Consider the following 23,957-nt stretch of genomic DNA (forward strand, 5'->3'; position numbering starts at 1 on the left):
GTTCATGCCAGTAAATGTAATTTGAAATTGAAATTGAGTGGGGGAAGAGATATGCTGGAAAGAGTCCACATGCCGGGTTTGAACCAGGACCACCTGTGAACACGGGGCAAAACTTACCACTAGGCCATCAGTGCCCCACACCAAAGATCTTTTTTTAAATAGCCTTAGTCTTGCCCTCTTTTTAGGAAAAAGGTAGTCGACAAACATTTTTAGTCACAGTTTTAGTCAATGAATTAACAATGCTATGTACGTAGTGCATAGGTGCCCTTCTCCACCCCAGCTGTTGTGGAGCAGAGAACCAGGCCACCACCCATAACAGATAAATCTGTTACAGTTCTAGGTCGGACTGCCTCGGACAGAAGAAACGAGAAAGCAGAGCAGGCATCACTGACTCCATACTTTCACAGTCCACATAAACATAAACTCCCTTACCTTACTCCAGCAGGATAGTCAGCTGAGGATCTTAAATGCCAGTATTAAAACTGTTTTAGAATCAACACATCTCTCTGTATCTTATTACATAACTCTGCAGCTTCATAGCTTGTTTTGCAGCTGCCAGCAGCAACCATCTACTGGAGAAACTCCACAACTTTTCTACTGAGTTGGCTCTATGTAGGATACCCAGATTCTGCACTAAGATATCCTTTCATTTTCTATCAGGGATGGGCTGCAGTTGCAGGAAAATCAAATTTACCAAGATCTGCAGCCAGAAGGAATATATGAATACCCTCAGCAAGTTCTGGGTCCAACCCCAGTCTCCTCCCAGTTTGAGGTTCCCAGAAGTCCTCCAAAGGACGTGACCAGCAGTTGTCCTGATCAGATGTTCATTCGAATTTCTTAACCTTTAAAGTGTGTTCTAAGTACTGAGGTTTTAGGTCTGAACTACATTTGTTTCGACAACAATATCAGTATCAGATAAATGATTTTGTAAATACCGGTAATCAGATATTGGCAAAAATCCAATGTGGTCCATCCAAAAGGATGTTTTATCTTTTAACAGATGATTCTATGAAGAGATAATATGCAGTAAGGAGAAAGTCCTTGATCTAATACCAAAAATGTGATGAGCGCAGGGTGATGAGGGCCTCAGGATAAGAATATTACCATCAAACAACATCTACTCGTTGAAGTAAAGCCCTTTGAGTCCACTTCTCTCAATTCCAGATCCTCATCTAAACCTCACACACCAAAGAAACGTACAAACACAAAGTCAGATTTGTTAAACGTTCAATAACAGTGTGATCAGAGGGTCCCTCTAGGTCAGTTAGACATGTATGACAGCATTTCTGTTTACTCCATTTTCTCTGAACTACAGATAATGCTTCATGATCAAAGTCTTTCTAAGTTGTACAGAATCTCCCTGCATGTAAATCTCACAACAATAGCTTGTAGAGCCATTTGTGCTTGAAAGATCATCTGGAAAATGTTTGAAGGCGGTGTCAATCTTCTTTAAATCTTCGTTAAGTTGTGGCTTTTAGCTTAATTTGTCTTGATCCATTATCATATTATGCAAGATGAAGTTTGTTTTCATATAAACGTTTCATCTTCCATGGAAAGAAACCTGATAGCATTGACACAGACATGTTACATCACTGAGAAAGGCATGCAACGATTGAAGAAGGATGTTTGTTTTTCCATAGATCGGCTCACTTGTGCCTTTGAGAGAGAGATGTGTATCTCTCATCATGTCTCATCATGAATGTGATGCTGTGAAGTGAAAAAGAGACACGAGAAGACAAATGGCTGTAAGCTGTGTTTTTCTAGTGTCACATTTACTGAACATGTATGAAGAAGGGAACACATGCACATGTTAGAGTGTTAAAATACCATGTTGTTTCTGAGCAGGCTGCATTTTACTTCAGTCTGTTTGGATTAAAAACTGAGGCAACATGTGGATTTGACATGAGGAATTTCTAATGTATGGTTTTGATTGTGTAAAGATAATTTAAGATTTGAAATTATCATAAAATATCCTGAGTGATTCTTCCTTATTTCTGGAGGCATTAAAGTATTTATCATTGGCCCTGAAATGTGAACTTTTCCTGCAGAATGATAAGGTTTTATTTGCATTTTGAGCTCTGTTAACTTACATTATCGTTGCCCTTTTTCTCTTCAATTTTTACTTAACTTAGCAATGGTTAACCATGACCATAAACACCAGTGGAGCAATGGATCATGTTTGTGTTTTAAAAGAATCAACTCTACAGCTCGTGCCTTGCATGATAAGTGGACAGATGTCAAGATTAATCATCTTGGTATGGAATAATTTCATTGCAAATGAATCACAAGGATGGAGGAGGATTCTCAGTAAGAAAGATGAGTTTAAGTAGACAAGGGGGTTTTTGCTGCAAGATTCAATAATAATGTGGGATAGCAATTACAGTGGGATTTGTGATTGCAATTATGATAAAATGCATAAATGGTATCATGAGTCTACTTGCTTAATTATCAAGGAAATGCGGAGAAAAATTATAGTTTTGGAGTATTTCTTAATTTAAAACATACAAATATAAATAAAGTAGCATAAAAATACCAAACCTGAAGATTTTACTGTCCTGCTTCAAAAAAGTGTTTATTGAAAATAAAGGCACTTCTACAAAGTGTCATAGTTGAACTATTGTGAGCTTAAAGGCCAACCCTTTCAACTCAAGTACTGCTTAATGCAAAAATAATTGCACCCTTTTATGCCCCATTTCTCTGTTAGCATTTACTGCTCAGTCCCTCACATTGTGGTGGATGAGGAATCAGGAAGGAGGTAAATGACAAGGCATCAGGAGTGTCTGGCAGGAAGATTTTCTTGATTTTCCTTCATTTTCCTCACTCAACAGAGTCTTAACTTGTTTTGCAAAGTGAAGATGGTTGTGCAGTAATACTATACATGTCAAATGTTATAATCTGACTTGTGTCATAACAGCACAGCTGTCGGACTCATATCTGTCAAAGGCCCATCAATACACCACACTTCTGTTAGTTGGGATTAAAAAAGCACTGGGCTTTAGGTCAAAAATGCACAATTTCAGTCATGGAAAGCCTAGGAGTCTAAAATTTTTTACTAGGGATTGATGATACTATATTCTGAACAATATGCAATATGCTGGGGCTATTCGATTATAAATCAAACTGGTCCAAATTTTAAATCAAGAAATGTAGCCGGGCCAAACGTGTTCGGCATCCAGTAAGCAGCTGGTAACATCAAATTTTGAACCAATACAGATACATTTGATGAAAAAAATGCACTTTTTATTCATAGTCTTACTTTTAAATGTGGCAACATGACAAAAGCGTGTAAAAAAGTGCATAAAAACACAACAGAGCTGTATTTGAACATAACCTGAGGTAGTAGAAAGGTTTTTTCACTTGATGAAAATAAAATATATAGAATGATAAAATAAAATGAAATTCTGTAAATAATAATTTTGGTCACATCTTACCTAGGCATATCTTAAAGTGCATAAAAACAAAATTTGCACAATTGTAGTTTAACACTCTGTATTTTGGGGCTACTTCTGTCAGCATTGCTAGCACCGCTTCAAAACACTCAAGTGCATTGTAGGTAGACTTTTGCTAGGCTACGCAGAGTGTTGCATTCACGGTCTGAAATACAGTGGGAATTTATGAAAAGTTGCATAACAGGTTGCTCTCTGCATCTCTGGTATGACCACAGGCTGGGCCACTTGGGGGGTGGTTCTGGGCAGCACGTGGCCCGCGGGCCGCTGACTGAATAGGCCTGCAATATGCTGATTTCGTAGCTGATATGCATACACACAGCGTTTTTACTGTAAAGAACACCAAACGTCTCTTGTACAAAGAGAGGCTGAGGCGAGGTTCAGAGAGGAGCGTTGCATTATGGTAGTTATTTTACATTTGGAGCTTCATTCAAATACGCAGGGCTCTTAATGGGCCTCCTTGAGACTGTAGCGCTCGACCCAACCACCTATACCTGATGGCACATTTGTGTATTTTACAGATATTTAAGGCTGATATATGATTTATTCTGCTGACATGTACAGCTGATATAGTGTCTGTTAATATGACAAGAATTTTTCATAGTTGCTGATACAGATTTTTAACTTTAAAGGTAATATCTGCTAAAACTGATATGCAGATGATCTTGTGCATCCCTAATGACTACCTGTAGTTCTTGTCTAAACAGAAAAACATTTCTCATCCATAAAAAAAGTCTTTGAATTAAGACATTTGTAGTCCATCGTACCCCTAAAGTGCCCTCATACTTTGCAACACTTTGTGCATTTTTTGGAATATAAGTCATGTCAGTTTTAATTCCCTTTTCCTTTCTCTGAGGGGATCCTTCTGTTACACCGGGATTCTTAGATTTACACTCCTTAGTGGTTCTACTTTGACCAGATGCATTTACCTCCAGGTATAACTTGGCAGCATACTGCCCATCTCATGGTTCACTGCTGAAGCAATCCCAGACATTTGGACCAATATGCTTTAATTGTGCAGCATAACTGCCTTTCTGTTAAATTCATTGTATATAAAATGCCTCTGTTGTCTACAGTTACACTTACTAATGTCGATGAATGAACTGTAGAACTCTAATGTAGTCTCCAGTCTTTTTCAGCAAATCAAAAGTGAGATCACACACATAAAAACACAGGAACAACCATTTCAAACAGGCCAGTTGATAAAAGAGGTTTTCAATTAAATGTTCATTGTATGTTTGTCTTAAATGTTTAACTTAAATCTTAACATTTCCACCATTGTTAACACACTGTCAATGAATAGCAAAACATTTATATGGTTTGAAAAATCATCTATTTGTTGATGTTTGATCTGATTCTTTCTCCTTTTTTCAAAACAAGCAGGCAGATGATCCATGTGTGAGTGTGTGTGCGTGTTACTAATGTCACTGATTATCTCTCCTTTCAGCTATTTGTACAAGAATGAAATCCAATCAATTGACAGACAAGCATTTAAGGGGCTTGTCTCTCTTGAACAACTGTAAGTGACCAACTTCTTCGTCGACTTTTTCCTCTTGCTCGCCCTGCCAACCCTCCTCCCCCGTACTGTCTCTACGTTTGTAAAATTCCCCAAACCCCTCCTCCCTGATGTAAACATTACATGACACCTGGTAAAGTCTGCATGGCTCTACATGATCTATTAGCTAAGTTACTGAAGCAGGCCATACATGTCACAGATTTTGAGCTGTTTGGTATGCTTCTTGAAATGACTATGTTGGCCCTGTGTGGGTATCATGATACCTCTCTACTGCTAGTTTCCAAAATATGACCCCCCTCTCCTCCACCCTGCTAGAATGCCCATCCTTCTCCCCACCACCATGCATGCCGTGTGTGCACCCACCCTTGTATGCCGTGCTGAACCCTCTGCATGAGTCGCATGTGTTGTTGCCTGGACAACAGATATGCGGCGAGTCCCCCTTGTGAAGCTTAAAGCATGATGTTTAGAGTTGTGTTGCTTTTAGTGCTAGCAGTGTTGTGCTGCAGTCAAAGCTTCTGCTGTAGAACAAAGCTTTGGCTTGCATTGTGTCTCTCCCGCTACTGCAGAAACCCCTCTTTTGCTGTGATTTTCTGTGATCTAAATGTGTATTTGTTGGAAATTTTTTGTGATTTTTGTATGTTTTGTCCATGTGATTAAATAATGACTATCTGGGCCTTTAAACCTGGTCGATGCTCCTTTGCTGAATCTATGCCATGGTGACCTGTACCATAGTGAGCGCTACATACTTTGCATTGGTATGTGTGCATAGCTCTGCAGTTGTAGTGCCAAGTGTCTGTTCCTGTCCAATCCTCTGCTTACTTTTGTACAGAAAATCATGGCAACTGAAATCGGTCATTTTATGTTGGAGTTGGAGCTGAGAACAAAGGGGCAGCAATTGATTACACTGCATTTACTGCAAAGAAGAAAAGAAAGGAGGCAGAGGTGATGAAATGTAAGACTGCTGAATCAGTTGAGTCAGAGGACAGGGGATTTTTGCTCTTGGATGAGGAAATGCACTTTCAGTTGTTTAATGTTGAATGAATTTGTAGTGTGTAGCCATATGTTTCACACCGGAATTAAGGTTATTCTGATTCTGATACCAGTATCAGAAATACGTCCGATACTGCTTAAAATGCAGGTATTGTTATTGGTGAGTACACCAACTTATGCACCGATCCGATACCGTTTGGTTTAGCTTTATATTTTGCTTCATTTAGCCATGCTAACTGTTAGCGCTATAAACCAGAAATCAATTCTTTGCTACCGGAAAGCCCGTTATGCACGGGCTACCGTGTAAGAGCAGTGAAGAAGAACCACAGGCAGCAAAGAATAGTGGCTGCATGACAGTTTTTCTCAGAATGTGATCGTTCAAATGCCTTCCAGACTGACCTGACTTGTTTTTCCTCTTGAAGCTAGCCGTTGTGCCTTCCCACTGATGCTATTGATGTCTTTGAATCCCTTGCAGCAGCATTTTCAGCAGGCCCGGAGCTTGTGTGACTTTTGGGGAGTTTAATGATAAATTCATACCAGTAAATGCAACATTGAACGTCTTTCTTATCCATTTAATTGAATATGATCATTTACAACTGCTAGCTCGAATGCTAACCACCATATTGTTCACTCTTTTTGAGGGTCTGTCAGCCAGTTGCAGCGTGTTCTACAATCATGTCATGCTGCCCAGATAGAACATAATATAGAGAAACAGAGAGAGCCTGTGATGCAGCCCCCTGTATTACTGTTAATTTAATATTTAAAACTCAGTAATCAGCAGAAAAATGACTTCAAGGTCACAGAGATGCTGTACATTGTGATTCTATATCTTGAGTCAAATAGGTCTGAAATAATTTGCTAGTCTGTTTACACTGGTATCGGATCAGTACTTGGTATCGTCTGATACCCAACACCTTGGTATCAGAATCGTATGGGGAAGGAAAAAAATATCGGAACATCCCTAACCAGAATACACACATTATACCAGCAGCCATAACTAAGAAACTTTGTGAAAAAGTATTCATCCCCTTTCTAATTTATTTTCTTTCTTTTTTTTTTTTTTTTGCATGTGTGTCACACCTAACAGTTTCAAATCATCAAACAAATTTTAAAAGCCAAGGATAGAAAGTAAAACCGAAATGCCGTTTTCACATAGTAGTTTCATTTATCAATGGAAAAAGCCATCCAAACCAATCTCGGCCTATGTGAAAAGTAGTTGCCCCCTTAATCTAATAACTGGTTGTTTTAACCTTGGTAGCAGGTCAAGTAACAGGTAATGAGTCTTTCACATCACGGAGTTTTGGCCCACTCTTTTTTTTTTTTTTTGCAAGGTTATTTTAATGGGATTTTGTCTTTTTGACTTGAATGGCCTGTTTAAGGTTTGTGCCACAGCATCTCAGGTGGCTTTCACACTAGGGGCCCGATCCCGGATCCAGGTGCACTTTAAGTCCAGTTTGTTTTGGGCCCGGTCATGGATCGATGTTGCTAGAGTGAAAGCAAGCCAGCAGGGGAAAGGGGGAGGGGGAGGAATCAACTGGTCCTAATGTGAAAGCACCCTTAATCAGATTGAAGTCCAGGCATTGACTAGGTCACTCCAAACCCTCGTTTTGTTTAGTGTTTTTTAAGCCATTAAGAGGTGGACTTGTTGGAATGTTTTGGGTCGTTGTCCTGCTGCATAATGCAACAAGCTTGAGCTTCAGGTCATGAACTGGTGGCCGGACATTCTCCTTCAGGATTTTCTGGTAGACAGCAGAATTCATAGTTCCATCAATTACAGCAGGTTGTCCAGGTCCTGAAGCAAAGCAGCCCCAGACCAATGCCACCACCATGATTCACGGTTAGACTGATGATCTTTTTATGTGAGGCTGTTATTTTTATGTCAGATATAATGAAGACACACCCTCCAAAAAGTTTACTTTTGTCTCATTGGTCCACAGTATGATCAAGATTTTTTGTCAAATGTGAGACGAGCCTTTCCCTTTGGTCAGCAGTGGTTTTGGCCTTGGAACTCTCCTTCTTATGCCATTTTTGCCCAGTATCTTTCTTAGGTAGAGTCATGAACACTGACCTTAACTGAAGCCAGTGAGGCCTGCAGGTCTTTAGATGTCCTGGGTTCTTTTGTGACCTCCTGGATGAGCTGTTGATTCTTTCTTTGGGTAATTTGAGTAGGCTGGCCACTCCTGGGAAGGCTCATCAATCTTTAAGTTTTCTCCATTTGTGGATAATGGCTCTTACCATGGTTTACTGGAGTCCCAACACCCTTGAAATGGCTTTGTAACCCTTTCCAGACTGATGGAGGTCAATGACTTTGTTTGTCCTGTTCTTGAATTTCTTTACATCCTGGCATGATTTATTGCTTTTTAAAACCTTGTGTAGCTAGGGAAATTAAACTCAGAAATCACATTTAATTTATGATTTAACAAGGGGAGGGGTTATTACATTTTAATAGGGCCAGGTTTGTTTGGATGGCTTTTTTTCTCTTAATAAATTAAATCATCATTTAAAAACTGCCATTTGTATTTTCTCTGGTTATCTTTGTCTAATAACAAAATTTGTTTGATGATCTGAAACATTTCAGTGTGACAAATATGCAAAGAAAAAATGTGGAGTCAGGAAGGGGGTAAATACTTTTTTTTTACAGCACCCAGCAGACCAATCACAGCACTTGTTGTCTGTATTGCTCCGACATTTGTTTGCATTTTGAGGGAGAAGCACATCAAGCTATCGAGTAGGCCTCTGCATAGATTCAGGGCTGCACAAACCTATGGCATAGATTCAGTATAGAAGTATGAATCAGTGTGAAAAGGTTTTACATTTGCATGAATGAGAAGACAAGTATAGTCTGATGTTTTATAGTGTTGGTGATTTGGCTTGATAGGATCAAAAACACTATGATCTGCATCTTGCCTTGGAAAAACATCCTTCTTCTTCTTATGTAGGAGATGTTACAGTATGTCGTTGGGACAGCATTAACCCAGAACAAATGTCTAATTCACCAAGTGAAACTGATTCTAACATCGGGCTGCGTGCCTGGCAGCTGTTTTGAATTTTGCTACAATAATGAAAGCTTTTTTATGTGGGTGACAAGTTCTGTGCCAGATTGCAATGTTGTAATGGTTTCTCTTCATCCCTGCAGAACAGCAGATGCCAAAGCTTGTAGTCACCAACATTAACTTTATTCTTAGGTTTCCATATCACACCCCCCCCCCCCCCATGATTTATCTCTTGATGGTTTATCCTCATGCAAGGGTGTCGGACAGAGAGCATTACAGCCCCATGTTACTTTAAATCAGGGGTTCTCAACCTTCTCAGCCCCAAAATAAAGGTGCCAGAGACTGGGACCCCCGCTGTACCTGCAGGTGGTTGAACACAGCCATTCACAATTAAGAATAGTCATGTGCAGACAGTGCTGCCCATAAGGGGGGATAAATGGAGGGCTTTCTAGGACCCAGCCAAACTGGGGGCCCATGGAGGTCAGGAAAATCAGGGCCCATTGTAAAGTTAGCTAGATATCCATATCCATATTTTCTATTTAACCTGAATAGTAACCACTCTTAACATAGCAAAAGATATCTTTTTAAGTCATTTGTGCCGTAGTATATAGTCATCTTAAAAATGTATATCCCTTCTTAAAAACAGAATCAAAATAATTTTAAAAAAGGTCCAAAGAGTTGGTGGGATAGGTGGTTGAATCAGATTTTAGAAGTCACAGAAGTTGACAATTTGACAACAGTTGCAAAAAGAGCGAAAAAGGTGGCAGAAATATGTTTGAAGTGGCAAGAATTGGTGAAATGGGGTTTAAAAGTAGGAAAACGTGCTTTAAACTAGCAAAATGGGTTAACTGGGGCAGGTAAATTGGCAGAAATGGGTTGAACTGGTCAAATGGGCATATCAAACAGTGAAATGTGGTTGAAATGGGCAAAAATGGGCATAAGATACGATTAAAAAGGTTTGATAATGGCAATAATGGGTAAACAGAGGCAACAATATATGGAAAGTGGCAAAAATTGGTTTAGAAGTGGTAAAAACAGGCAGTAAAAAGTGGTGTAAAGGGTTTAACATTGATACATTTTGGTTTAGAGAGGCAAAAATGTGTTAAAATTTTCAAAAACTGTTGTTATGAAGGGATGAAAATGGGTTGAAATTTGGCAAAAATTGAGCAAAGTGGCAAAAATGGGTCCAAATTGTGCAATATTGATGAAAAGTGGCAAATAATAGTCACGATATTGGTTGAGAAAAAATCATTTTAAAAGTATTCTCCATGTTTTAAGGAATCTGGTGACCCCCTCTTAGTGTTTTGTGACTCCCAATGGGGTCCCGACCCCCAGGTTGAGAACCACTGCTTTAAATGGATGGACTTTAGGGCTAACTTTACCCAGTGACAAAGGCTTTTTGTAAGGTTCTTTAGCTGCCTTGTGTCCTCTCAGTGCCACACACCTCTCCCTTTGAGGCTGTGTGTCATGTACTAAAATAAACTCATCTCTGTGCTGCCTCTTTAAGTTGCAACACACATCAGAGAACTTGACAAATGGACAATAGTTTGCCAAAGGCTTGATGCAAAAATGTACTTCCATGACCAATGGCCAGCTCTTTACTTGCATCAGTGCCAAAAAATGACTTTTGAAGCTTTACCTTATGTCATGTTTCCATTTAAACTTGGCCCAAAACCACAAACTATAAATTTGAACTGAATCGATTCCTTGCTAGGGATAGAAATTCATACTAGGTTCCATAAGGACCTGGTTCCTCTTTTCCCAAAATCTGAGAATCAGTGGTTCAGCTAATTGATACTGCTATCAAGTATGATTAGTCTGTTATATCTCTTGCCACATTATTTAAATCAAATTCCCAACGTTCAAATTATTTTCAGAACGTTTTCATTAATGCTGAATTGCCAGTGGCTGTTGAGCATCTCATCTATTCCTGATGTGTGTCGCTCATCCACCACTTAGAGCAGCTGCGACTTTTAGACAGTCCCTGTAGCAAAAAATATGTATTTGTCACAATACCGGGATTTTGAATTTCAAAATGAAAATCTAACTAGTAAAAATCAAACTACATTCAACCCCAATTCCTAAAAGGTTGGAGGTCTGTGTGAAATGTACATTAAAACAGAATGCAATGAGTTGCAAATGTCATAAACCTGTATCTTATTCACAATTTAAACATTAATGAAAACTAGCTCATTTTGAATTTGATGGCAGCAACAAAAATTTAGATAAGAAACATGAATGCAAGCCAGATTTAAAGTTTTCTTCATTCAACCAAGGCTGAATTTTTATGAATCTCCCTCAGTGCCAGCTGAACTTGTAACAGCTATTAGCTCACAAACAGTTTAGAAAGTGGAACAAAATAAGTACTGAGGAATGCCGTGTCTTCCTAGAGGAGGTATTAAGTGGCTCTAGAACTAATTTACAGCTGGCTTCATTAGAAATTTGTGCCTGTGCTGCAGCCAGCTTTTCTACTCAGGCTCCATTACAACACATCATTCAGACAACACCCAAAGACATAATGTTGGATGTGGAGTACAGCTTGTAAATACAGCAACAGCTTAGACGTACTAACTGACAAGAAAAGATGGAATTTGTCTGGTGGAAGACATGATGCTTTTTTTCACTGCATATACCGCTTTTTGTGTCTGTGTTGCTGCTGTAGCTGCTTTCTTTCCAAGTCTACACAAGCAGATACCTAGCAGAACGCGTACCTTAGCATTAAGCCATCAGTTGGATGTCGTTTCCCTTAGCAGCATATGATTTGATTTATGTTTTCTCAGCTCAAAAGCTTCCTTGCATTCCAAAAGGTAATCTTTATAGAAGCTTTTAACTTCTAGGCAGTTTGATTCAGTTTCCAGCTGTAGATTTTTGAGTAACTGTATCTCAGAAGTCTCAGATGAATGCACAAAGATGCTGTTTCCTCTGGTCTATCTGTGTTTATCTAAATTTAGATATCTGATTTTCTATGTTGTTATTTCAATGAAGAGAACCAGGCAGGTTGACAATGGAGCAGCGATAGATGAGGTATGTTCGCCGAAATCCAGTTTTATTTTTTATTTTTTGTTCACTTTGCTCTTTTGCAGGTACCTTCACTTCAACAACATTGAATCTTTGGAACCAGAGTCGTTCACTCAACTACCAAAACTGGAGCGACTGTAAGTCTGTCCTATTTGATATAACCTGTGATTTTTAAACATACATAGTAGTGCTGTGATTGATTATGTTTCAGTTTAGTTTATTGTAATTTTAGCTTCCCACGATCATATAAATAAGATAACTGAAGCCAGAGGTTACTGAGCCACATGCTGTGATACTAAACACACACACTGTCCCCTTAAAAGCATGCTGAGTGTCTGCAGCATTATACCTGACACAATGGACTTTTGGTGAACAGTGAAATAGCCAGTTCAGTTTCCTTGCAACATGGCCCTAGCTCAATCAGGAACCACAGAACGAGTGCTCATACTCCATGAGATACAGAGAGTTAAAAAGAGCAGATTCACCATCTGCAAACTCTGAACCGTGTCCATCAATACTTGTAAGGTACTGTACACTTCTGGGATGAACTTCAAAGTAAAAGTACCATCTGTTATTTCAATTATAAGTAGACTTGCATCGTCTAAGCAGAAACAACTATTATGACATTTTTCCTGGGGCAGTTATTTCATTACTGAAGTCACTATAAAACTGTACGGACCTTTCTTCAGGTCTTCAAGCTTTCTTCACAATAAACAGTCATAAACCACAAAGCTTCTACATTTTTGTCTAATAGAAATATTGTTTCCTTCCAAAATTTATGGAACATTAAGCCTTTAACAGTGAGATCAGTCCCTATTAGTGATGGGGAGTTCGGCTCTTTTCAGAGAGCCGGCTGTTTTGGCTTGGCTCCCAAAGAAGAGCCGGCTCTTTCGACTCCCAAACGGCTCTTTATTTACAATCTTTTGTAGCCCTATATTTTACCTTAACTTCGCAAAAATTAATGGTTAGTGTGTTAAAACCCTTTTGTATTCAGTGTTTTAATGAGAAGCCTTATAACTGTCTAATTTTGTGCATTTATTCTGTTATAAAACCATTCTTAAGTTTAGCATTTGAATTCCACTGGTTAATGTTAGAATGCTGAGCGGCTGTAGATGCGTGTTTGCACATGCACAGTACAAACTGGGTTTCTGGGATGGTTCAGGTAGCGACACCTCCCACTCTGTTTTCTCATAATGGTATAATCCTTTATCCTCACATGTGATTGGCCGCATGGCCGCCATGCTGGCCAATCAAAACAAAGTTCTGACCAGAGCTGGGGCTGAGCACTATGAGAGCTAAGCAGCGAAAGGAAGAAAAACTGGGAGCCGGCTCTCACTCTATGCGAGCCGGCTCTTCTGATTCACTACAAAGCATCAGCTCTCAGAGCCGATGCTTTTGCTCATGACCCATCACTAGACCCTATCGCCTTTACTGCAGCCAGCCACAAGGGGGCAATTGAGAAATTTTAGCTACATGTTTCTGGAGCTCCCTTGATGTCTGTCACTGAGTTTGATGCTGATATGCTGTGTTGTGATTGGCCAAAAACACATGCAGGGAACACATCTGTGAAGAATCTCACAGATTAACATTTCATTTAAGCTGGAAATTTACTATCCATATTCTTGTTTATGTTGTTTTACTCTAAAGTCTAAACTTTCACTCTACCAGAAGTTCTTTATTTTCTTTCAATATAAAAAGAAAATTCATCCAAACAGGTAGAGTAAATTTAAGACATTGCAAGAAGAGCTTGTTTAGAAAAGCTCTCAGCTGGCGCAGTGAAAGTAATAATAATAATAATAATAACTTTATTTGTATAGCACCTTTAAAAACAGAGGTTTGCAAAGTGCTTTTACAATAAGCAGAAACACAACAAAACAGAGCATCATCAAACACAAGCAAGAACATAAAGACAAAACCACATCAACAGGGGAACCCATGAAAGATAAAGCCAGCAATGTAACATCATTATCATCCTAGTAGACCCATTACAGAGTCCAAAAACATGACGAGCTGAAAATACACTATGAATCCTTGATATATAAAATTCCACTGTGGAATTAAAGACAAAGAATAAAAATATAACTAAAAACCCAGAATAAATAAAAACCCAGAATAACCTAGACGAATCCAGGCAACACAGGAACCCAGCTAAAAGAGACCTAAAAAGAGACCTAAGGACCAGAACTGTAAGAGCAATCAAATAATAGTGGGGGATAAAAAGGAATATGAATCAGAGCAGTAAGAAGTAGAATAAAAGCTATTAAAATGTGTAAAGCTAATGAGTCATAATACAAAAATTAGAACGCTAGTAGTGGTAAAATACTGTTCATGATAAAATCATATCAACAATATTAATCAGTTATAAGGACAAGGCAGCATAAAGAGGTTAAGAGAATAAAAGAGGAGGAGGGGGTAAGAGCTCTGAAAATAACTGAGAGAAGAGAGGAGATACAGTAGCAATAAGAAACAAGCAAGGTAACAAGAAGCAGAGAGGAGCAGACATAGAAGCATTAAGGTAAAATTTCAGGAAGCAGAGGGAAATTTAAAGAGAAAACTGATAGAAGGAAGGAAGATGTGGTAAAAGACTTTAAAAGACATTAGATGACATCACATAAAAGCAAGTCTATAAAAATGAGTTTTAAGAAGTGATTTAGAAGATGTCACTGATTCTGCATGCCTTATCTCCTCGGGCAGGTCGTTCCAAAGTCGAGGTGCCCTAACAGAGAACGCCCTGTCACCTTTAGTCTTAAGCCTCGACCTTGGAACGACCAGGAGGCCCCCGCCCGAGGATCTAAGGCTGCGGCCTGGCTCATAGGGGGTTAAAAGTTCAGTTAAATAGCTTGGAGCCAGACCCTTCAGTGCTTTAAAAGTGATAAGTAAAATCTTAAAATCAATTCTAAAACTTACAGGGAGCCAGTGTAAGTAACTAGAAGTGAACTCCTGAGAAGTCTAAATTTGACAGAATAAGAACTCTGAAGCTGTCTCCTACCTCTAAGTCATGGTTTCAGACCACATTGTTGTAGCAGGGTGGCACTTATGTGAATTATCAATCTATCAGTACAGTCAGTACAGTTTACCATAAACTGAAATACATGCAATTTAATGCAATAGGAAGTAAACGCAATAAAATCTGACCATAATCTCATCACAGTTAAGTAAGTCCCTAGCACTGTTTGTGAACACCCTGGTTGTGAACTGTCCTGACAGCATGCAGATGCTCCACTGCTTCTTCTTAAACTCTCCACCAGATGTCTGAAGAAAGTCCTGTTAAATTCCTGTTTCATTATCCCTGTTTATGGCCCAGTTGCTCCCCAGTATATCCATACTTCCCAGTCTCTGGAGAGGGGGAGAAGAGCAAGGGACACCTGCAGAAAACTGGAGAGCATGGAGGGAGGGTTTAAAGGGAATTCCCAGATGCTTACTTTGAGTGGCTTGTTGGGGAATATCTCCATGGTCACAGTCAAAGCAGGCACTTAGACACAGAGAAAACTTTTCTCTGGATTGGTTTCCTAATGTTAGAGATACAAGATGGAGCACTAGAGGTGTGATAGTTAATGATACACAACAGGCTGCACTCTAATCAAAGGGCGGTTCTATTTCCACTTACTCCTGATCACATGTTAAATCTCCTTACAAGACATCACCCTACTAATAGCATGTTACCATTGGTATGCTAGTTCTTTATTGAATGAGTGGTAAAACCTTGTTCAAAGGTTTTCAGCCTTTTTTGTGAAAGCTGTGTAATCACAGTCATCAATCTAAATTATCAAAAGTTATAATTTACATAAATCATGTTTATAAAATACGGTGAAAAGATTTGCATGATCTTTTAAAAAACTGGTCTAGAATAAAAATGCAATAGGTGGTTACCTAACTTGTAGAACCATGTGGTTTAAGAAGTAGGAATAAAAGCATTTGCACGGTACACTTACGGAAAAATACTTCACTGTGAGCAGAAATGCTAAAGAAGGATAGGAAATGCCAGAGAAAATACATTAAAAGGTATTTAAGAATGAAATGAAGTTCAGATAATACATGGTTGTTAATAAATGTTTTGTTTTCACATTTTTGCCTCAGAATCTTTGGAATCAAAATTCTGTTATTTGACCAAATTCAGGGGTCTGGAGTCTATCACAGCTGGTATTAGGTGAGAGGCAGGGTGCAGCCTGGACTGGTTGTCAGCAGGGCTGAACAGTATTAGAAAAAAGTGAAATTGTGAGCTCTTTCTTTCTGCCATGCATCTGTTTTGCTGTGAAAAATACAGTAAATGATTACAAACAAATGCAATGAGTTTCTGAAACCTTTAACCCTTAGAGCTCACAGCTACTTTTTTCACCATCATGTCTTGCCTAGACTTTTTGTCTTAAAAAGCTTGTAAAACATCAACCCTGTGGTGCACAGTCAAGCCCCATACATCCTTTTTCTCAGGACAACCTGGGCTTTAAGAATAAATCTACTACAGTAATGTCACTTGATTTTTTTTTAAATAGTTACAGGACTATAAAGACAAAAGAAAAAAAACAAATCGGAATTTGAAACTCAGAGGTTTTTATTGAAAACACCAGAAAACATTAGTGACTAAGCTTTTTCTTTGCACAGCCTTATTCTCCCATCTCTCAGGGACAGAACAATGAAAAATAAATATTCTGTGATGCTTTTTAAAGTATCTGCATATATACAAAGAAATGTCCATGCAATTTTTTGCAGTTAGATTCATTTGTGCCATTCCTCCAAGCAGTAGAGACGCAACTAGTCGACTGCCCCTCCCACAATGCGTTGTGATAAACAATATGGTGATAACCTGGGCAGAAAGCCGAAGTAAATGATTTAAAATGGGTCAAGAATTGATAAAAAAAGATGCTTATAATCGGATCTAACAACGTGGATTTAATCTTTAAAGACCCCGAAAAGTCACCGAAGTTCCGGGCTCGCTAGAATGGTGTCCTTAAGAGCTACTGAGACAAAGAGGGTAGCAGATGAATGACAAGAAGGTCAGCTTTCAGAGGAAAAATGGAGTAAGTGACTTGTGGTTCAAAAGTTATCAACGTTTTTATGGACGTGTCACTTCTTCTTACTTACGACAACACCGTCCTCAGAGACCCCCAAAAGTCAGCCAAGTCCTGGGCTTACTAGAAAATGTTCTGTAAGCGCTTCAAATGGTTCAAACATTACCAAGTGATTTATAAAGGGCTGTGTCTGCAGCATGGAGCTCTAAGGGTTAATGTAAGTAACTAGTATTTGGATCTTACAATCTTAATTTAAGTATTTCAAACTTAACATCTGCATTATCATAGACCTGCACTACACGAGGACAAACTGAAATGCATGTTAGAAATTTTCAAATTTGTAACTTTAACAATAGATTTTTGCAACATGTACTGGGTAATCCAAATAAATCAAGACATTTTATCATTACCAGCATAACAAGCCCTCGAATAAGTGTGAAGTATATGGTAAGAGTGCTAACAATGCCAGCAATGTTGACATGTTGAGTGAGAAAAGCATTGCTTGTTTACTTAAATTTGTTCATTAGACTAAATTTAGTACATTTCGCTACGTTTGGTGCAAGAGTTCATTTTTTGATAAATGATAAAAGTGTGATTTATTATGCAGGCCTAGTCACCCGTCAGTGGCAGGGCTGACATACAAACATTTCTACTCATACTCAAATATATGGGCAATAAAGAATGAGCACTTAACCTAACAAGCATGTCTTTGGAGTGTGGGAGGAAGCCAGAGCACCTAAAGAGAACGATTCGGAAAAGTAATCTAATTGTAATATTTTCCCCAGTTTTGCAATTGCGATTTGATATGATTTGATATTATTTCGTAAGTTCCTTATATTGTGGGGGGGTTTTTTACCAACAAACATAAGTAATTAACCATTCTATATTATAACCAACAACATATTAGATAAAACTAGAGCTATACAATTTTGGAAAATATCTCCATGTGATGATTTTGACTCATATTGCAAATTTGATAGGAATTGATGGATTGAAGAGTTATAATTTCTATGTCATTTTGTTATTTAATAAGAAAAATGTACAAAAAAGTAGGATTTTTTTAGACTTTCTAAAATATTGCCTTTGGGTGATTGCATGATATGTGATGCATAACATCTCTGCCGCAAAAATAAAGTTTGAAACTGGCAGTTTGACAAAAATTTCAGGTTAAAGAAATATTGCACCCCCCTACTATTTGAAATTTGCGATTTAATCATATTAATTTCCCAGCCCTAGAGGGAACCCACAATGCATTGGAGAACATGCAGATAGATAAGGATTCAAATTAGGAACCATCTTGCTGTGAGGCATCAGTACTAAGCACTGCATCACCATGCAGCCATCTAACATCATAAATTTGTTAAATTCATTCACTAATTGGTCTGTGCTTTAATATATTTACGAAAACTGCACATTTATTCATCTTCAAGTTGCCATTAATGTTCTTTGAATACATGAAGCCTGATTATCATCCATATTGTCTGGAATACTGATGATCAACCTCACAGTTTCCTTCTTTCTCTTTCAGATTTTTACACAACAACAGAATCACCCAGCTTGTCCCCGGAACCTTCTCTCATCTTCAGGCCATGAAACGACTGTAAGTGGGAAAAAATCTGTAGGAGTCCTGAAACATCTGTGTGTGCTTGTCTCTATCAATTCCTTCAGTTTACTCCCATGTGACCCAGTATTAAGTCAGGCCCGTTTGTCAGTGAGATGCCATGTAACCACACTACACTGTTCTCACGCTTCATGGCTGCAGAATGGTTTCCATCACAAGGCCTTAGACCTTTACATAGTTTAGTCATCCTTTCTTTGACTCAGCTGCTCTGGAGATTTGTAGGGACTATATAAGAAGACAATGAAAACCCTAATAGCGGTCTTGCAAAACCATGGGTCATTTTCCCTGAAATATCAGACTTAAAATATGAGGCCAATTATCTTTAATAAAGGTTTAAACCCCATTCTCCTCCAGCCAACACTAAAAGAAGAGCAATCAGCAGTTTGGCAGGAAAATCAGTGTTTTCTCCAGTGGTTATCTACATAAGTAATGAGCTTTCAGTATTTTCACATGTTCTTTAAAGGAGACACCAAGAAAAACTGGTCTGGACTCAAATTTAGTGCATCAACATTTTGTTGTTTTTAGGACATCCTGTCATGGTTTCAGAAATTGTATGCTCTCATGCAAACATAATATCCAGGATAAAATCAAAACTATGCTCACGATTTGGATGTTTTTTAGCTTTTACGCCCCATTTTGACAACAATAAACATTAGACCATATTTCCACTGCAGTTCAGTGTGCAGTTTATTTGGGGATTTTTGGCGTATAAATGTTTAGATTCTGGAAGCTGCTTTTATTTTATGCCTTCAGATTGCAAAGCAACTACAAAGAGAACAGATACTTAAAATCCCGAAAAAGATCAGAGCACAGTAAATGTTAAAAACGTTCTGTAATAGCTTGATTGGAAGTGAGCATAATAATGCTGGGAGTCACTGACCTGATCCCCTGGTTATTTCTTTGTAAAATGGCTAACATTAGCTAAAATCTTATGTTGGCTAACTGGTCGTCAGTCATGTTTTGTTTTTGTTTTTTTATATGAAATGTGCTCTGATCTAGCTCTAGACTTTTTGTATATTTTGTTTTTTAAGTTTGTCTCCAAACAGTAAAATTTTGAATAAGAAGTTGTCTGAATCTCCACCTTTATATGACTTACAGTGTGAAATGTCACACTATCACATGATAGCTATGATGTCATAGGAACATGGCAGCCATGGGAATAGTGATGACATTTGGTGTGTGAAGCCTGCCATGTTCACTTAGATCCTGAAGCATAAGTTTGGACTACAAATTAAACTTTAATGGCATGTCTGTCTCCTGAATCAGTATATTAAATAAGAGCTTGACAAACTACCGATGCACTACGGTGCCAGTAACATTTTCTGAAAGCCATATTATGCATAATGGGCACATTGTGGTAGAACTAAAAGCTGGATCTGGTTCCAGAAGACAAGGCCAAACAAAGATATTTTCCCACAGTAGGAGGGACTTCGAACATGGCCCTGCTGAGCTCCTGTGTTCCTGGGTCCACCAAACTGCTGCACACATGGCACCACATGTTTGTTATGATTCCATATGGCATTTCTCACATGTGTCTTTGTTGTTTGTGTGCTCAGGCGTCTGGACTCAAACGCGTTAAACTGTGACTGTGAGCTGCTGTGGCTGGCTGACCTGCTGAAGCAGTACGCCGAGTCAGGGAACGCTCAGGCTGCTGCCACCTGCGACTACCCAAGCCGTCTGCAGGGAAGATCTGTGGCAACACTGACCGCTGAGGAGCTCAACTGTGGTATGGAGATGAAAACCTAAATATCTGGCTGATGCAGGAAATCCTTCAATATTTTAAAACAGGGAAACGTATTTCATATAATAAGTGCATCACAAAAGTCTGAGTTTATCATAGTTTTTTTTAACTTTTTTACTTTTCTCACCAAACATGGAGGCTTTGGTGTAATGGCTAGCTTCCACACCATTTTGATACCCAAAGATAAAGCTCAAGTAAGCTGTCAGCCTCAATCAGATTAATTTGTGCCAATTTGGTGTTGATAAATGCTTCTCAAATATTTTTTGGGGTTTACAAGAGACACGAAGACATGGCGACTTTGTAGATAAGACCTATTTAATTAGCGGTCCGGGGTCCACGTGCAGCCCAGAACCAACCCTCAAGTGGCCCAGCCTGTGGTCATGCCAGAGATGCAGAGGGCAACCTGTTTCACAAGTTTTAATAAATTCCCATAGTATTTCAGACCATGAATGCAACACTCCACATAGCCTAGCAACAGTCTACCTACAATGCACTGCGTTGTTTTGAAGCGTGGCTAGCGATGCTGACAGAAATAGCCCCAAGATAATGAGTCTAAAACATGTCCTTTTCAACTGTAACTACACCTTACAAGTTTTTATGCACTTTAAGATATGCCTGGGTAAGATGAGACCAAAATTATAATTTACAGAATTTCATTTTATTTTTTCATTCTATATATTTTATTTGTTTTCAAGTGAAAAAACATTTCTACCACTGGTTATGTTCAAACACAGCTCTGTTGTTGTGTTTTCATGCACCTTTCATGCGGTTTTGTCATGTTGCCAAGTTTATAGGGGGAAAATGAATTGAAAGTGCATATTTTCCATCAAATTTATCTGTATTGGTTTGAAATTTGACATTACCAGCTGCTAAGTGGGCACCAAACATGTCTGGCCCAGCTACATTTCTTGATTTTAAAATTTGGCCCAGTTAAATGTGTAATTGATTAGCCCTACTATAGATAAAAGGTACATCAAGTAGATGAAAAGAAAACATGATTTGTAGATAATATGCACATCTTAGTATTTTTAATCACACCATATCCTGATATCCCAGTGTAGAACAATGTTATTGCACATTGCAGAGTTTTCTCATATGCTGCAGGCCTAATATTATCCCCAGTGCTTTAACCTGAAAGTTAGCTGATAATGGTTGCCATATAGTTGATGGTGTAAAAGTCTAAAAAACACATAACAGCTGGATACTACTCACTCTGTTTGTGATGCACTATGAATTATGTTTGGCCTCACTAAGGTTCAGCCCTTGATCTATTAACCAAGGAATACAGAAAATAATTGCCATGGGACAGTGATTACCAAATGGTGTCCTGTGGGCCAGGTCCAGCCCACAATTTCCAACAGTCTGGCCCTTTGCCATAATAACACAAAATTAAATTTTGTCTTTATTTTTTCCACTTCAATCATGGTGAAGTTTCCCATTCAACTTTTTTCTGTCACCTTCCCATGCTTCTGCCTTTTTTATAATTTTGCTAAAATTCCTTTTCAGATTCAGATTCTCTTTGTTGTCCAAGAGGGGACATAAGTTTTGCAGCATTAGCGCTAGGGCTGGGCAATTAATCAAAAATTCAATTAAATCGCAATATGGTGCAATATTTCTTTAACCTGAAATTTTTGTCAGACTACCAGTTTAAAACTTTTTGGCATCAGAGATGTTATGCATTACATATCGTGCAATCATCCACAGGCAATTTTGTAGAATAGTCTACAAAAGCTCTACTTTTTTTGTATGTTTTTATTAAACATGACAATGACATAAAAATTATAACTCCCTGCAATCCATCAATTCCTATCAAATTTGCAATACAAGTCAAAATAATCACAATTAGATATTCTCCAAAACTGTATGGCTCCAGTTTTATCTAATTTGTTGGTTATAATATAGAATGATTTATTGCTTGTGTTTGTTGGTTAAGAAAAAGAAAAGAAAAAAAAAAAAAAAAACCAACAATTTAAGGAACTGAAGAAGTAATCGCAAATCAAACCATATTTGCAATACTGGGGGAAAGAAAATTGCAATGAGATTTTTTTCCCAAATTGTTCAGCCCTAATTAGTGCACAAATACAACATATAAAAGGACAGCATCAGCAGTGAAATAAGGTCTATTTAAAAGGTAAAAAAAAAGTCTAACACAATAAAAATAACATTATACAAGAAACAGCATACACAAGTTTCAGTCCAGAGACTGAAAGATCAGTCCAGAGCTCAAACCAAAATAGACATAACTACAAAGTAATGCAAAGTGTGATATGAAGACATGTAAATGAGCAATAATAGTGCAAGCAATTTTAGGGCTACTTGCCATTTAGTAAAGTAACTGCAATGGAATGAGACCTGGAGTCTTTTAATCTTCCACGCAGGAACCCTAAAACAATGATAACCTAAGGGCAAAAGATCAAACTCACTCCAAAGCGGATGATGTGGACAATCCAGTATAGCATGAGCCCTCCTCGAGACCCGATTCTTATAAATGGCTGTAAATCCCTGTTTTGCCAGCGGTTTTTACAAGACTTCCAAGATGATTCTTATTGGCCAATTTAAGGTTTCCAAACTATGCAACAAAACAAACGGGAAATAAATACAGATTCAGTAAAACCTCTGTAAAAGATAGTTGTCATCTTAGAGCAGACATGTAAAATTCTTATTTTCCTTAAGAAGAAAAATCTTTCCTTGAATCTTTAGGAGGTAGCATCAACATGGGGATCAATTTTGTCATTTTTCCTACAAAAGCCAAAAATCCCCAAATCAAAACAAAAAGTTATGCTCATATTATTTAGTAAACTTCATTCAATTTTCCATGAGGTGATGATGAAGTGCTGGGGTTGGAGGGCGCCAGATTGGAATCTCACCTTGGGTGACAAAAAGCAAGAGCTGGCCCTGGACTTGCTACTCAGTTTTACATTGTGTCAAATTAAAAAGAACAATTATCTGTACACGCACACTTTAAGCCACACATGAATTAATGCAGAGCAGCATGCATGTATTTTTCCCTTACTTTACCCCGGTAAAGTCACATACAATCATTCACAGCCGTGCTGCAAATAGCAGGTCTGCTTAGTCACCCACACACTCAGACTCAGACACAGGTGTATCCTCCCTTTGTGTCTGAGGTCTGCAGGCACCCAGCTGTTTAACTCAATGCGTACACAACCAGCTGTGTCTGTGGTCTTGAGAAAAGGACGCCCCCCCCCTATTTCAGCCTCTCATCTCTTCAGTTTCAGACCAGAAGCATGTGCTCCATTTGTCAATGGGATGAGCGTGCTGTTTGTTTGTGTTTGTGCGTGCACTGTTGCAGTGCAGCTCTCAACCTCAGCAGCACTACAGCACATGGAGAGAGGTTTATATTCATGGTCATTTATCGTTGTTCAGATGAAGCAATCCTGCAGAAAAGAAATCAGAGTAAATCATCCTGCCTGGCTTCAGCTGCTTCAAAAACACTTATAATTTCAAGATAGATGGACAAGCACAAGCATTGGTTTTTATTCTTGGAAAGGAACCAAACAGTTTAGGTGTGAAAGGGCCCTTAGTTGACCCCATCATTGACATGTATCATGTGTTTGTTTCCATTTTTATAAACTTTGTGACAGTAATATATGGATACAGAAAGA

The 23,957-nt window shown here is 38.5% G+C and overlaps 1 protein-coding gene across 3 annotated transcripts in view; it reads left to right on the top strand.

Moving 5' to 3' along the window:
* LOC121526329 (peroxidasin) overlaps nucleotides 1–23,957 on the top strand; it is a 133,870-nt gene that overhangs the window by 47,699 nt on the left and 62,214 nt on the right. Inside the window, exons 4-7 of one of the 3 annotated variants that reach the window (XM_041812871.1) lie at nucleotides 4,894–4,965; nucleotides 12,029–12,100; nucleotides 18,498–18,569; nucleotides 20,147–20,316. In XM_041812871.1, coding sequence (XP_041668805.1) covers nucleotides 4,894–4,965; nucleotides 12,029–12,100; nucleotides 18,498–18,569; nucleotides 20,147–20,316 — 386 coding nt within the window. Of the gene's footprint in view, nucleotides 1–4,893; nucleotides 4,966–5,799; nucleotides 5,915–12,028; nucleotides 12,101–18,497; nucleotides 18,570–20,146; nucleotides 20,317–23,957 lie in introns of those variants that run through there. The other 2 variants (XM_041812873.1, XM_041812872.1) reach the window with 2 other exon arrangements.

The sequence above is a fragment of the Cheilinus undulatus genome, linkage group 18 (genome assembly GCF_018320785.1).
Source record: "Cheilinus undulatus linkage group 18, ASM1832078v1, whole genome shotgun sequence".
Taxonomy (NCBI): Eukaryota; Metazoa; Chordata; class Actinopteri; order Labriformes; family Labridae; genus Cheilinus; species Cheilinus undulatus.